The following is a 15,264-nucleotide window of genomic DNA, read 5'->3' as shown; positions in this document are numbered from 1 at the left end:
AACCAAAGCGCCGGGAAGCGCGGGGAGACGAGCAGGGCTGCGGGCGGCTTTCGGCGAGGCTCCTGCCCAGAGACGAGCCGGGGAAGGGGGCGCTCAGCCTCGGGGCTTTGTGGGTTCATCGCCGTGCGGTGCCCGGTGGCGTGGGGGGCGGCCGGGCTGGGGCAGCGGAGGGGAGCTGCGTGCTCCCCCCTGCCGGAGCGCGGCGAATGGGCAGTGCCGGCAGCCAGACATGTCAGGGGTTGCTCGCGGAGAAAGGCGTGTAGCTGCGGCGGCGGCGGCGGGGCGCAGGGGATCAGGCGCCGGGCGGCTGCGGTAGGGCCGCCAGTGGGGCCCGGCATCGGCTCCCCGCCCCCTCGGCACCGCGCTGCGGGCCGGCGGCTCCCGCCAGGAGGCAGCCTGAGCAGCTGCCGGACTTTTCGGCAACTTGCCGCCGCCCCTCCCCCGCCCCGCCCCCGGGCGATGCTGATCTGGGCACCGGCGGCTGCGTGAGCCGCGGGCGGGCGGCGCTGGGAATTGCTGCCTGGCCGGAGCGGCTGGAGACACGCTCGACTCCGGGGAGAGGAGGAGACAAAATGTCTGCCAGAGCGGCGGCGGCGGCTCCCTCTAAGGTAGGAGACTGGGTCCGTCCACACCAACCCCCTCCCCGGGAGCAGCAGCACCCCCCCGACTTCTCCTTCCCTCCCGCCGGGCCGGGCCGGGCCGGCTCCTTGCGGGGTGAGCCCCCCCGGTCGGTCAGTCAGTCGCTGCCCTGTGTCGTTACCCCCCCCCCCGGGGCTGTTCCGCTGGCCGCGCCGGGCAGCCTGCAGCGCCTTTCACCCCGGGCGGGGGGAGGGGGGGCGCTCGAGCCGCTGGCCGTTACTGCCCCTCCCCCTACAGCGGGGCGCGCGGAACCTCTCGCCCCCTCCCCGCCCGGGGAGGATCGGCGCCGGCCGCTCGGCTTCTCCCACCTGTTGGGCGGGCGGCCGGCCTTGGCCGAGCGCGCACGGGGACCGGGGACTGGGCCGGGCGCAGGGGGAGAGGCCGGCTGGCCGGGGCGGCGTCCCTCGGCTGGGTGATGGGGCCGGGGGAGGAAGCGGCGCTGCCGCTGCGAACCGCTGCCGGGGGTCGGTCGGTCGGTCGGTCGGTCGCTGGCTCGCTCAGGTGAGGCCCCCCAGCCCCGCCTGGTCACTCAGGGCCGGGCTCTGCGCCGGTTTGCTCTCGGAGGCGCTACCGAGAGAGGCGGTGTGAACAGAAAAAGTTGGAAGACATGTTCGGGCGCAGGAAAGAGGGAGGAGGGTCGAAGCTCCCTGGGAGCCCGGCCCGGCCCGGCCCTGCCCGAGGCGCTGTGGGCAGGGCGTGGAGTGGAAATGTGTCAGGTGGACGTGTTTGTGTGTGTGGTGTTTGTGTGTGTGTGTGTGGTGTTTGTGCTCAGGGAGGAGATGCCCTTTTGTGGGAGGGCCACGAGAGGTGAAGGAAGAACAGACTTGGCCAGATGTAGAGCCCAGTAATACAGGATTTTTCAGTGGCCGCCTCTGAATCAGCTGGGGAAGGCTGCTGCTGACTTACGGCAAATGTATTTGGGTGGCGATGGCCCTTGAGAAACGTCTGCAGCTGATCGGTAGGTTTGTGAGCTGCAGGTGCAGGTGCCTGTTGCGGGGTGTGTACTCTGACCTCGCTCAGCAATGCTGCTGTGCGTAATTGTCTCACTTCCCCAGGGCCAAGGAGGTGGAGTTAGGAACATTCAACAGGTTATTTCTTCCTACGCGTGAAAGTAAAGGTTTGATTTGAAAGTGCTGAAAAGTGTTTAAAAAAGTGTTTAAAAGCGAACTAATTTTAGTAATAAATGACCCCAGACAGGGCCCCGTGGACTCCTTAGAACAAGTTCCACGGGGTGTTAACGAATATTGTTCTGATGGAAATGTTTGCTCTCAAGTGAAACTATGCAGTTTCGGTCTGATGTCATTTGTTGGTACAGACATACACGTAGTAGTGCTCCTCTGCGGGATGAGGCACTAAAGTGGTAACGCTTGCCCTTTGCTATGCGAGATCTGCATACTAGAAGTACCTGGAACTGAAGATACTGTAGTAGTATGATATACATTAATTGTAAACTCTAGTTAACCAGGCTAATTTGCATACATTAGGATTTCTTAATTTTATTGATTGTCCTGTTAAGACTTTTATTCAAAATACCCAAATGTGACTATTATTCACATACCAGGTATTGTGAACATTTTAATTTAAAGTTACATTTCAAATTTAAGTGCAGTGATTTAAAGAGATTTTTAAAATAAAATTAAAATAAGCTACACGAATGTAGCTTACATTATAAGAACTTCATATTTGTTTGGTTTTTAGTAATCCTTTTTGAAAATGTTTTGTTTCTTAAACTTCCAGTTTTACTAAAACATGTTTGTTACTTAGTTACTTCTTGAATAAGAACAAAATTATAGTGCACCTTAGATTTCTGTGTCCGATCCATTTATGTAGTGAGTAACAAATGTATGCATTGAAAGTTAATATTTCTTTCTAAAATGAGTGCAGTCCTTATCTTTCAAGCATGCTAGATAAGAGAGTGCCATATCACCATGTAAATACAATGTGAGGGACAGTGCCAGTCTCTTTAGGCTTTAAACTTTACCCATTGTTATGTAGTAGGGAATGTAGTCTTGAGCTCTCTAGGTACTGTTAGGAAATAGCCACTGTTCATGGACCCATATAAAATAAAATAACCTGTGAAAGAGATCAACCATCCTCTGGAAGAAAATATACTAAGCTTGGTCCAAACACAGACTTTCACCAACATGGTGAAATTTGTTTTAAATTCACGCCTTTTGTTGTTTTGGTGCAAAACTGCATGTGGATTTTCTGGTTGCAACATTTAATTATTTTGGTGCGTGCGTGTGTGTGTGGACCTATACTACTGATTCTCTCTGCTTACTGTAGTAGCCGTTAACTGAAACAACTCTGGGCCTTTTCCATACCAAATTGAAGATGAGTGTGTGTGTTGGTATTCACAAATGGATTTAAACAAAAAAGATGGTTAATTTAAATAAAGTTCTTGAAAAGCGATATTTATATTATTTTCAAAATTGTAAGGGTAAGCTATAAAAATAGCTCTCTCAAAAGGGCGCATTCAAGAAATCTTATATAACTTTTTTTCACTTAAGTTCTACCTTTATCTTTTTCTTTTTTGTCTCAGAAATTGTAGCTTCTAATGTGGGTGGGAGAATGAATATTTACAGCTCACTTGAATTTCTGTATAAAACTATTAACACTCATAGCATGCTGGTATTCCTGCTTAAGTGATTAGCCCCCAGGCTGATCTTTGTGTTGTGACCTATGCCCCATGCCACTTCTCTAATCCATAGTTGGAGACACAAGGAAGACAAATTTAGCTTTAAGTATTTCAGAAATGTTAGATCTTTGAAGGACTAATACCTTTCATATTCCAGTTTCAAATTTTGATTTAGTCAGCGGTAAAGAGAGGATACTTAATTTCTCACTTTTGGACTAGGTATAGTAAGAATAACTGCAGTAATTTTCCCAAATTTTTGTAAGTGGTTAGAAAAGAATTGTTTAGCACGTTCTAACCTGTTAATTTTTTTTTTTTTGCATAACTCAGTATTTGTTTGGCATACTGACTAATATTCAGCTTTAAAAGAAAAAATAAAGTTTTGACCACATATATAATACCTTAGCTGGGATACTTCTAGGTGTTTTAATTATTGTTCATTTTATGTTAGTTTGCCCAGGGTTAGATGGTCATTTTTAAATAGCTCAGATTTGGTTCTCTTAATTCTTCTTTTTCACATTAGGTTAAGAACATATTTTCTGATAATTTCACTGTTCAAGAGTTGAAATCCTTGCTGTACCTATTGATATACTGTAGATTCTCTCTAATTTTCATTGTAATTTCTCCGTTGCAGTCTACTCTTATGGTGAATTTGATTGCAAAATGTAGGGAGCGTAATCTCTTCTCATATGCTTTTGTGGTTTAATACTAATGGGAGCTGGGATAATGGTGATGAGATGTTGAGCTTTTTGCCTTTATATTGCAAGTTCATATCCAGCCCAAGCTGGTAGTGAACAAAAATGGTTACCATATGATAGTTGTTTGGCATATGAGAAATAATTTTGGTATCCATTCACTTTTTATTGGTGAGTGTGCACATCATGAAAACAACCAACACTACTGGCTTCCACTAAAGTTATGATCCTGTTGCCTTTGATATATACCTGTTTTGTAGCTAAATAGAGGATTTTCAGTCTTGCATCTTTCATCAGTATTAAATTCATATGTGCTGTACTCTTTCCCCTGGCCCCCCATAAAGTTTCACAGAAAATAATAAAGGGTGTTTTCAAAGAACAAATTGAAGAGTGCAGACTCCTGTGTATAAAAACACAGGGTATTACTCAAGTGTACTGTAATAATTTGGTTTTACCTTCTCCCTTTTAAGCTCATATTTAATATCCATCCCTACCTACCCCCCCAAAAAAAGCTGCTTAAAAATGAAGTTAGTGCTGTGTTTAACAAAACTTGCAATACTCATTACCCTTTTCAGATGATCTTGAGGAATCTGAACTGTACACTTCCTGATTCCTCTGCCAGAGGGGATGACATCTCAACCACCATAAATATAGGTCACCAAAACCTGATTTTCCAGGCATTCCAAAACCTGACTTTCAAACACCCATATATTTATTTCCTCTTGGAAACTTGTGTGCAAGCCTTTAAAGGGTACTATCAACTTAAAATTCATACCTAATATTGTTACAACTACCACCTAAGATTAATAAGTTAACTTGAAAGATTGGAGCTGGGGAGCAGGAGTTTCCGTACGTTTTTTTCCATTTTACTTGTGTGTTTCAGAGCACTTCTTGTAGTGTCAGACCAATCTTCTATTGTTTGGGTGTAAGGTTATTTGCATTCATCAACGGAAGAGAGAAATCTGTAAAAATTAGATTTGTAAAAACCACAAAAACTGGCAGGGGACTTGGAATATCTGTAATACCAGAGGCTATTTTAAACTCCTGTTTTTTCTTTATAGTCAAAAGATTTAATTTTGATGTCCCTATAACTTGCATTGAAAATGTTTGTTACTTTTTCAACCTTTTTCAATATGAAGGTCTCTTTAAAAATCTCAGATCTTCTGTTTGTCATCTGTCTGGTATTACTTTTGGCAACTGTAGTATTTTGATAAAAGTACAGCTACATTTTCAGTAACAATTATGCTGTGAAGCAAAATTATTTAAAGACACAACAAAGAGCCATAAGTTATATGGTTGGAAGTGATCCACATTCTGTACATTGTTGTCAGAGAGTGTATACTGCAGTGTGTTTCCTGTTCAATATGCCGGAAAAAGATTACTGTAGTACTAACAAAGTCTGACTATGGCTGTGACTAAGTTGATTTTACTTTTATAGAAGGAAAATAAACTCACTAAGATATCACTAATGGTTGGTTGAACATCTTTGTGTCAGGAAAGCTGCTGCGTAAAAATACAAGTAACCTCACTTGCAAAAACATTCTTCAGGCAAATGTTGTACTAAAAGAGCCATTGGACTGATTTAGTCAAGGTTGGTCCTGCCTTGAGCAGGGGTTTGGACTAGATGACCTCCTGAGGTCCCATCTAACTTAGAATCATAGAAGATTAGGGAGTGTGAGATTTATTTGTATATTATGATACTGAACATCAAATGTTGTTGCCTGTACAAATCTAAAAGTGATATCTTGAAACCTTATTGAATCAAACAGATGAAATACCAAGTTCTTGTAAGGTTGAACCTGTGTCCATTTTGATACTGAAAATGTGCTATTGTACCCAAAATCTTATGGTGTATGGCTCTGACCCCTACCCCCCAAAAAAAACTGCACTGGTGAAAAACTTTTTATATTGTGAAGTATATGGCATATGCTGTGGTTTTATTTATCTGGAATAGTAAAACAAAGATAACAAATGCCTATCCCAATTTCAGGGCAGTCCTCCAAAAGTTTAATTCATCAAAATAACCAATGACTCTCAGATAAAACTGCTTATGTCAACCTCTTGCAGTCTTTATAACCGCAGTTCTGGCTACAGATAAATACATTAATCCTTTCTACACCTTAAGTGCCCAAGAAGAAAGAGAAGCTCCTTAGTGTACCCAGAAAGGTAACAAACCTGGGATATAGTGAGTTACAAACATAATGTGAAGGAAAGTAAAACCATATTCATCCTTACATGCTACTCTGTATAGTTGTCCTACCTTTGTTTTGCTGGCACTGTCAAGTTTTAAGTGTCCTCTAGGGCTGTTTATGGGTACTTTGAAGCAAATATTTACTAAGAAGTTTAGCAAATATTTGATATTATGTAACTTAAACAGCCCAAGATTAAATAAGGCTTTAGCCATTTGTGTTTCCTTCAGTTCTTTCCTTCAGTCATGACAATTATGAATTCATTTTTGTTGTGTCTGTATTCCACCCTCCCTAGCCATGTTTTTCCAGAGATAGTAACATTAGTAATGACTTCTTCAGTGGATATGCTCTCCAGTGGTTACACAATATCTTAGTTTTGATCAGGAAAAAGCCATTAAAGGGATGTATATAAATCTCAGGATTCCATACAGCATATTTGCACTCTGTGTCTGAAAGAGAAATTTTGAAATTCAGCCATTATCTTTTTTTTATGATAGCTTACACAGCAGTGCCATTTTAGGGTCAAATTCTGCAAACGATACTGCCCATAGCATTTGTTGTGAGTGTACTTTTTGTACATATGATTCTTAGGTCTGTGCTTAGCACAGGTTCTGTGAAGATTAGGGAAACAGTGGCTTTATATGCTGTAAGTTGTTCCTGCCTGAAGTAACCCTTGGGAGGCTATTACAGGCGCTGGTGACCCTTGGAGAGCAACAGTGCCATGGCCACATACCCCACCATGCCCTCATCACATCCACCAATGTAAGAGGTTACATATGGCTAGCAGTGTCAGCTCTGTTTCACCCAGGGATCTATGCTGTGGGAATCCTCAACTGACTGCTTAACCCAGCATTCTGATGAATCCTCTGTTCTACTTCTAGCCCATTTATGTACCTGGACTGAGGAATTGGCCCAGTGTCTGTGGGACTGGACACATAATCTGCAAATTCATAAGTCAGTGGCGTCTGCAGTAATCATTTTAAGAGTGCTTTCCAGACACCATGTATTCTGGTCTGTTTAATCACTTCAAAATGTTGAACAAATCATAGGTGTGAGAAATTTAAATATTAACTTTTATGTTAATAGTATTTATTTTCTCAAGTCTATTATAATCTTTAACAGGATTCTCTGTTTACTAATGCATTATAACTAGATGCTCTGTCCAGGGACGGTGGGGTTGAATCAACTCCAACAGAACAGTAGTAGGGAGCATTGCATTGGAGACTTCAATATTCTCCTGATAAATGTAAAGATTTATTCATATCTCTTTGGACCTAAACAGTAGGCCAGAATTCACAATTGCTTCACAGTTTCTCTGTTAGGAGGAGAAATTAATGATGGAGTCAGATATTTCTTTGTTGCAGTCCTGTTTATGTATATATTCTTTTGTATATAAAGTTCTGTTTCCCTGAACACAGTAGGAATCAAACAGCCAGAGACAGTTTCTTTGTCAGTCTCAAACCTCTTTCCAGCCAGGAGTCTACCCAAAGTTTTCTTAGCTTTTTCTCAAGATCATGCTACAAGTATTTCTCTGGCAGTCTCTTAGGATATGTCTGTACAGCAACTAGACACCCCTGGCTGGCCTGTGCAAGATGACCCGGGCTTGTGGGTCTTGAGCTGCAAGGTTGTTTCATTGCTGTATACACTTCTGGGCTTGGGCTGTAGCCTAGGCTGTAGAACCCTGTGAGTTGGGAGGCTTCCAGCCTGAGCTCAGAAGTCTACCCAGCAATGGAACAGTGCAAGCCTGAGTTGGCTGGCATGGGCCAGCTGCAGGTGTCTGGTTGCTGTGTGGACATATCCTTTGGCTTTGTGCTTCTGTACTGTTTCTGCTGCCTCTGTCTCTCACATTCCCCTTAGGCTATGGCTACGCTACCAAGCGTACTGTGGCGCAGCTGCAGTGCTGCTGATGCAGGTGCTCTAACAGAGTTTGTCCATCAACTTAACTGCCACCCTTTCTGGGAGCTGGAGTAATTGTCAGCTTGAGAAGCCTCCTGCTGACATAGCCTTGTCCACACTGGCGCATAGGTTGGTGTAACTTATGTCATTCGGGAGGGTGGCTTATTCACGCCCCTGAGCGACATTACTTGTACCGACTTAAGCGGTAGTGTGTACATAGCCCTCAGACTTCATGGCCCATTCACTGCCCTGATTTGCATGCGGGTCAGTCTGGTGGTTGTCCATTGTTTCAGCTATCACTAAACAAAGGGGTGTTTAATTGTTACCTCATTTCACTTGAATGGAAGGAGGTTATCATGCCCATTATCTTCAGGGAGAGTGTGTGATTGGCCAACCCACAATATAACAATACTTAAAACTTAGTTTCACTTTTGAGAGATGATGAGCAGCAAGAAACCTCCAGTGGTGAAACCACAAGGAAATACGCAGTCTTGATGAGACTAAATATTATTCAGTGTGGCTATTATGTGAATGACAACTTCCCATGTTTCTGGAATTTTTTTTGTTGCTACTATTTGTGACATATCTAGTGAGAATGCATGACTAGACAAGATGTGTATTTCAGTCATTAAACACATTATTCAGTTGTGTTGAAGAAACTCTGTCGCAGGCCTCCACATGCATGAAGCATGATAAAATTGAACCCAAACTGCATAATAATTATAGAATTGCACATAAACGTTGGCTGCTTAAACAAATTGTGTGTGCTCTCAAATTCTTAATATTCTTTCTATATCCAAAATTGGAAGCTCACTCCATCTTAAGTTATTTGGTGCCCTCTTCTTATCTTTCAGGACCTGGAGCTGCTTGAGCCCAATTTTATGTGGTGCTGATAAGGTTCCAGTAACTGCCTCCCCATTAAGAGGGTAGGAGAGACAATGATTCATAACTTCTATCACCACTTATTGATGCCTAGGTCAGCCTAAGAGCATTCATCTCCCACTCATTCTCCTTTGGTATCACCTGAAATGGAGCTTTTGAAGGAACAAGTGCTACCAGTAGTTTTGAAGCAACTTTGGTGCTACCAGTAAGATGACTGCTGTGGGTTCTAATCAAGTGATCTCCTTCCTAGGGATGGGGGAACCATTTAATCTCTGGGTTAGAAGTGCCTGGGCCTGCCATACAGCAGTGCTGCCTTTGTGTTCAGCTCCTTGCATCTGTATATGCTAAAAGAGGTGGCAATATGGAATACAGCTATCATTGCAAAAATGTGTGATAAGACACTGCTTTAAAACTTTTATTGAAGAGTACCTTCAGCCCGTACTTCAAGCTGAACTACAGGAAGAGCATAAATCTCACAGTGACTGCTTAGTTTTCTATTTTTCTGCAGTGAGTGATCTAGGCATACAATTGGGGAGGTCTAGGAAGCCTTAGTTTGTATACTACACATTCGTTCCACAAACATCAAACAAATCCTCTGTTCCAACAGGGAGATGCTGTAACAGGAACATTAACATTTTCTCAAGGTTTCATTTAAAAAAGTCCTCTTGCTTATAAAATGAGTATTGATCTTATTAGTGCACTTGGGCATAATGTATCCTTATAGGGATACACAGAATTGTTCAGAAACAAATTGTGGGTTCCACATCATTAGAACACATTGATGTGTAACTTTTTTATGTCATCTTGACTATTTGTAATGTATATAATGAGTACTAGTAACTCTGGTTTTTTTACTGTGTGATTCAGTATCAATTGGATTGAAAAATAATTACATTCTGCAATGTGCTGATAATGTGGGAATGAAAAATCTACTTGGCTGGAGCAAGTAGGGATCTTTCACAGATTAGTGCCGTCAACTTCTGCAGGATTGAAGGTTTCACTTAAATAATCAAAACAAAAACAACCTCAGTTTCTTACTCTTGGGGTTGCAAAGTTAACTTTCAGATGTGAAGAGAGTGTAAGCCAATACAGTGCTGTCTTCTGACATCTGCGGATACATTTGCTGTTGCTCGTAGCTTTGTCAAACTGCTGCAAAAAAGTTTTCAGAGTATTGTCTTTGTCCGTTTTGTAAATACCTAAAGAATACTCAACAAGAATGGATCAGTTTCTTTCCGCTGCTGCTTGACAAAGTTATGAATAGCAGCAGAGTCAAACAGTGGAGCTCTTAACTAGGAGAGAGAGTCAAAACTTGAGGCCGGGGTACGGTAGAATAGTAGAGATCCACAACCCTCTCTTGCAGCAGCGAAAAGTATCTAGAGTGGAAGATGGGAAACAGGCTGTTCCATCTCCATTTCTGAAGCAACAGGGTAGTCTAATTCATCGTATATGTAATAGCCAGAAACTGCCGAGTGACTTAAAATTAATGACTTGTAGGCACTACAAGACTTAGACTGGGTGAGTGTTTTGATTCACTGGAGTCCTGTGGGTTTTTCTGCTTAACTCAGGGGCTCCTTTTTCTCTGGGCTTTTTTTTCCCCCTTGGACCATGCCTCAGTCCTATCCCAGTGTGATGACATAGAGGCAAACCCCATTCCCAAACCCAGTGTGTGCAGCATGAGTCAAAGGCACAAATCCCACCCCCATGCCCAGCCTGATGATTCATACTCTGCCCCCACACTGGTGTATCACCCTCCCTCCCTCCCGCTTTCTGTTTCGGGTGCCTTTTTTAGACCAGTTATGCTTGTTCCTTGACATTTTCTGGCCACCAACTCTGATCTGAAAGAAGGAGACCTATGTAGAATCTTGGAATAATATCCTAGAGTTGGAATCCTAGAAACCTCTTTGCTGTGGAACTTTGGGGTGGAGCTTTTCAGTTGCCCAGGGACGGTGGTGGTGTAAGGAAAGCAGCACGTCTTTGAGGTCAGTTTTTATCTGGTAGTTTTAGTCCTCTAGCTATTTGATATCTGGCAATTTCCAAGCCCTCTTGGTGAGTGTGTATGTGGAGGAGGCAAAAAGGGATCAATGAGATAATTTATTTCCTCCTCATTATCATACATCTCCTTTCTAACTTATCGGGTAGGAAATAGAGAATGGAATACAGAGAAGGAGAGAGAAGATAAAGGGGAAACAATAGATTCCAAAGAGGAAAAGAGAGACTGTCATAGGAAAGAGAAATGGAGTGAAGCTGGTAAGAGAAAGGTGGGGTAAGAAAAACCAAACGGATAAAGTAAGCTTAAAATGTATTCAATAGAAAGTTAATTGACAATCTGTTGCAATCAAATATAAAAATACCCACTAGTTTTATTTATATGGATGGAGATGGCATGGGTTGGGGGGGGGCATGGTAGCACATGCATTTTTCACTGTGACAAGTAGGCTTAATCACTGAGCTTGTGCATGCGGGTATACTTGTTAAACCTTATTTGTAGTGTTTATGCGTACATCGCTTCCTTTTTTTTGTGGTGTGATGGAGAAGAAGGAAGTGTGTATGTGAGGGAAATGTACTGGCTTTTTAACCACTCTCCAAGTAAAATCATATTTCTTTTTTGATTGAGAAGATTGCAGACACCTGACTACAGAACCTAACCACTATTTTTCTGTACCACTTTAGATTGTTAATTTATTGTTCCTCTCAACCAGAATATGGGAGACAGCGGATGCTCTAAATTTCAAGTGATATCTAGCCATCTTAAACTCTATAAAATTTTCTCTCAAGTGAATGGAAACTGTGGCTTCTCATCAGTCTTTTTTTAAATTAGCTTGGTTTACATCTGGGGAAAACAAGCTTATATTAAAATCCAGAAAATTTATCACTACACTGTTCTCTTCCTGGAGAAACTTGGTCTGCTTAGTTCTTGAACTAATTCAGATTACCACTTTAAAGATAAATCATTTTTTAAAACCTTTGCATGACTGTGTCAGAATATTTATTTCCTCCTGTTCTAGTTTACCCATCGTGAAAGAGATGGATTCTCAATTTTAATCTGAACTGCTAGCTTGATTCCAACCTAAATAGGTGGCTCAAATGGCAGAGATAAAAAGGCCTTAAGGTTCTATTTATTTTGGTGCGTGTCTACACCAGATTTATGAAAATCAGGTATTTTTAGTGGGATGCATCTTGCCAAATCCGATCTTCTAAAGTCAAGGCTCCTCCTTTCCCAAATTAGAATTTAATCTGAACAAAACCTGCTATTTTGCCATCTTTGTTCTGTATACATGATTAAGAGTGTTCTGGGAAAAGTTTAATAAAATGGAGGGAAAATAACCAAGGTAGTCTCCTGCAGAATTCTTGCTACCTTCTGGATGCAGTGAGAGAGGAGATGATCGCATTTCAGGCTGCTGAGGCTACAGCCTTAAAGTCTGTAGGAGATAGTTAATTGATAATTCTCTCCTCTGTTAGTACTACATTTGAAAGTATTGCAGTTCTGGAATAGTGCATAGGCTTGTGTTAAGGAATATGTCTGCCTGATACTTAGGGTTCTTGAAATAATGCATCCTCCTTCTCCTTTAGGACTCCAAGTGACTAATCTAGGCTTTGTGATGCAGATAGCTTACTCTTGAAGGCTGTGTTTTGGGAAGACTATTAGCATGGAATCCTCAAGTTGGATTGCATGTGAGAGAAAATAAAACGCAACTTGAGCTCCTTCTTCAAGTTCTTAAACACTTTTATAGATGTCTACATAGATTGCATTCTGTTTGCATCTACAGACAATAATAACCCAAGTGTTTTGGCATAAAATAACTTCAGCCAGTTTAGTGAGAATTTCACTCCTGCAACTCAGTATTTTAAATTCTAATTATATTTCTTTCAGAGCTTGATTCGGATCCTGAAACCTTGATTAACAGTAGTAATCTTTAAATGCAAACTGTGCCATTAAACTTAATGAGACTACCCTATGACCAAGCTTTATTCATGTGAATAGTAGTTGCAGAGTAACTGATCACACCAGTTACCTGAGTTTCTGCCATGGTAACTAAAGATGTTAGTTGCCTGAGTTTCAGAGGTGCCTGAGCACCTGCAAATGTCTGTATGCTATCTAAAGAGACATCAAGAAATGGGTAACTGCTAACATACAAAGACTGCTCTGGTTTCAACTGCAAGAGGGCCGTCAGCATTTTATTTGTGGGCAACATTCTCCTGATACTGTTGTGCGCATGTGTTTTTCTTTGCTCCAGCATTAACAATAGCTTAGATCCTGTCTCAAGTCAAGTACTTCAGAAGTGTTTCAGCAAACCCAGGTTCAGATTTTGATGAAATTAGTCATCCGAGAAGATCAGGTTTTGCAGTCTAATAATACATGCCTGATTTCAGATGAAATCTTCTAATTCATATGCTTAATTTCAAGTTTAGGTCTTTTCTGGCAAGAATTAATGCTACTTTTCCTATTTAAGAGCAATGTTGAGTTGAAACTTGGCACATGTTTGAAGAAATTTGTTGTGCTGGCAGTCTGGGGTATGCCAAGTCAGAGATGGCTTTTTTTTTTTTTTTTTTTTTTTTTTTAAATGAACCAATACTAACTTAAAACAACCCTTGTTTGCATCATTCATTGTCTAATATCAGTCAATGCCTCTTTTTATCTTGGAAAAAAGTGTTAACAATAGTAAGAAGCCAGTGTTGCTGAGATCACTCTTGTGTTGTAGAATGAGCTGTGCTGTTTTCTCCCAAGAGTCCTGAGTTCTTTTTATCAACTTGATTAGTGATAATGCTAGGACTGTTTGGGGGGGGGGGAGGGGTTGGGGTTTTTTTGGTCTGTAAATTTAGTTTGTCAAACAAACTATTTAAGGTTTACATCTTGCCCTTTAAAAGCTTGTATTGTCAGTTGTTTTTTTTCACCAAATGGTTAAAAATAGTTCTAGAAAGCTAATTTGGTCTAAAGGCATTGTTTGACCTAGAATTTGTGCACACTACCAAGGTAAGAGAGGTTGTGGGTTGTTTTTGTTTTTGTTTTTTTAAAACCACTGGAATGTTAGATTTCTTTTTACTTCTGTGGTGTGGGTTTTGTTGGACTAAACTTTTGATTATGGCAACAAAAGTATTTCCCTTGAAGTAACGTTTCCAGAAAAATTAAAATATATTGTTGCTGATGACCATTTTAAGAAGAGAACTATTTGAAACAGCCAACCAAAGGAATGTTTCAAACAACAAATTCTTCCCTGTGCTAGTTTTCCAGATGCTAAAATGATTAGCTCTGTCAGCAGTGAAAGAGAGGGTACTCTGCCAGGAAAAGAAATCCATAGACTGTAGAGGCTCTCATTCCCTTAGTTTCTCACTATCTTCATACTAATAAATTCATCATACAGAAACTGAAGTTTTATAGACCCATGAATTTATATCTATTTTAATCTAGTTTATGTTAATACTTGACAGTATCTCAGGCCTGACAAATTTAAAAAAAAATTAGTTAATATTCAGAAACACTTCACATGCCCTTTACGTACAGAAAGTTCTGTATTATCTGTAAGTGGTTCAATCGGCGGTGCATGTAAAAGTGATTGTAATAACCAATTTCAGGACTACTGATTTTTCTAAAGTTCTTTTTGTAGAAAACAAACTTGTTTTCAGCAATGATATTGTTACATACAAAATCTCGGACAATAGCACTGTTCCTCAGTACATATGAGCCACAAATGCCTCTTAACGTGAAAGGAATATTGATATGTAGTGACAAGGATGAGTAAGAAATGCATAGTGAAGTTGATGGATTTAATCAAAAAGAGAGAATCATAAAATAACATATATGTAACCAGATAAGTGTTCAGGTTTAAAAAAAAGATGACTTTATTCCTGTTTCACTGGGAGAAATGTTTTTAACTTGAGCTCCCATGTCAGATTAAGTTGCAAGGAGGTCGTGCAATAACATCAAGTTCTTATTGAAATTGCAGCTGAAACTTACAGTACACCAGTAAAAATAATATTTTAACTTTGAGAGTATGAAATCTTTTTTTTTTTTCTCCACATTCTAGGAAGCTGTAATACTTCACTTAAGAGACTAGGTGGGTGAGGCAGTATCTTTTACTGGACCAACTTCTGTTAGTGAAAGAGAGAAGCTCTCAAGGTCTTTTATCTGTGTAAGCTAGAAAGCTTGTCTCTTTCACCAACAGAAGTAGGTCTGATTAAAAGATACTGCCTCACCCACCTTGTTTTTCTAATATCCTTGGATCAGTGCTGCTACAATAATATAGCAAACATTCTTGACTAAGGCATTCTTGTTCTTTTTTCTCAATGTTGCTGTTGTCCTGCTACATGTACAGTATTATGTTGGCAACAC

General features: G+C 41.3%; 1 protein-coding gene across 10 annotated transcripts in view; it reads left to right on the top strand.

Annotated features, from left to right (window-relative positions):
* Positions 1 to 273: 273 nt before the first annotated feature.
* TJP1 (tight junction protein 1) overlaps positions 274 to 15,264 on the top strand; it is a 137,450-nt gene continuing 122,459 nt past the window's right edge. For 9 of the 10 annotated variants that reach the window (XM_067534670.1, XM_067534669.1, XM_067534668.1 and 6 more), the window contains exon 1: positions 274 to 608. In XM_067534670.1, the coding sequence (XP_067390771.1) occupies positions 573 to 608 (36 nt within the window). In that variant the 5' untranslated portion in view covers positions 274 to 572. Of the gene's footprint in view, positions 609 to 4,001; positions 4,721 to 15,264 lie in introns of those variants that run through there. The other variant, XM_067534663.1, reaches the window with a different exon arrangement.

The sequence above is a fragment of the Emydura macquarii genome, unplaced genomic scaffold (assembly GCF_026122565.2).
Source record: "Emydura macquarii macquarii isolate MOO-44397 ecotype Brisbane River unplaced genomic scaffold, CSIRO-AGI_Emac_v2 contig_3451, whole genome shotgun sequence".
Taxonomy (NCBI): Eukaryota; Metazoa; Chordata; order Testudines; family Chelidae; genus Emydura; species Emydura macquarii.
This window is presented reverse-complemented; position numbering and strand designations above follow the sequence as displayed.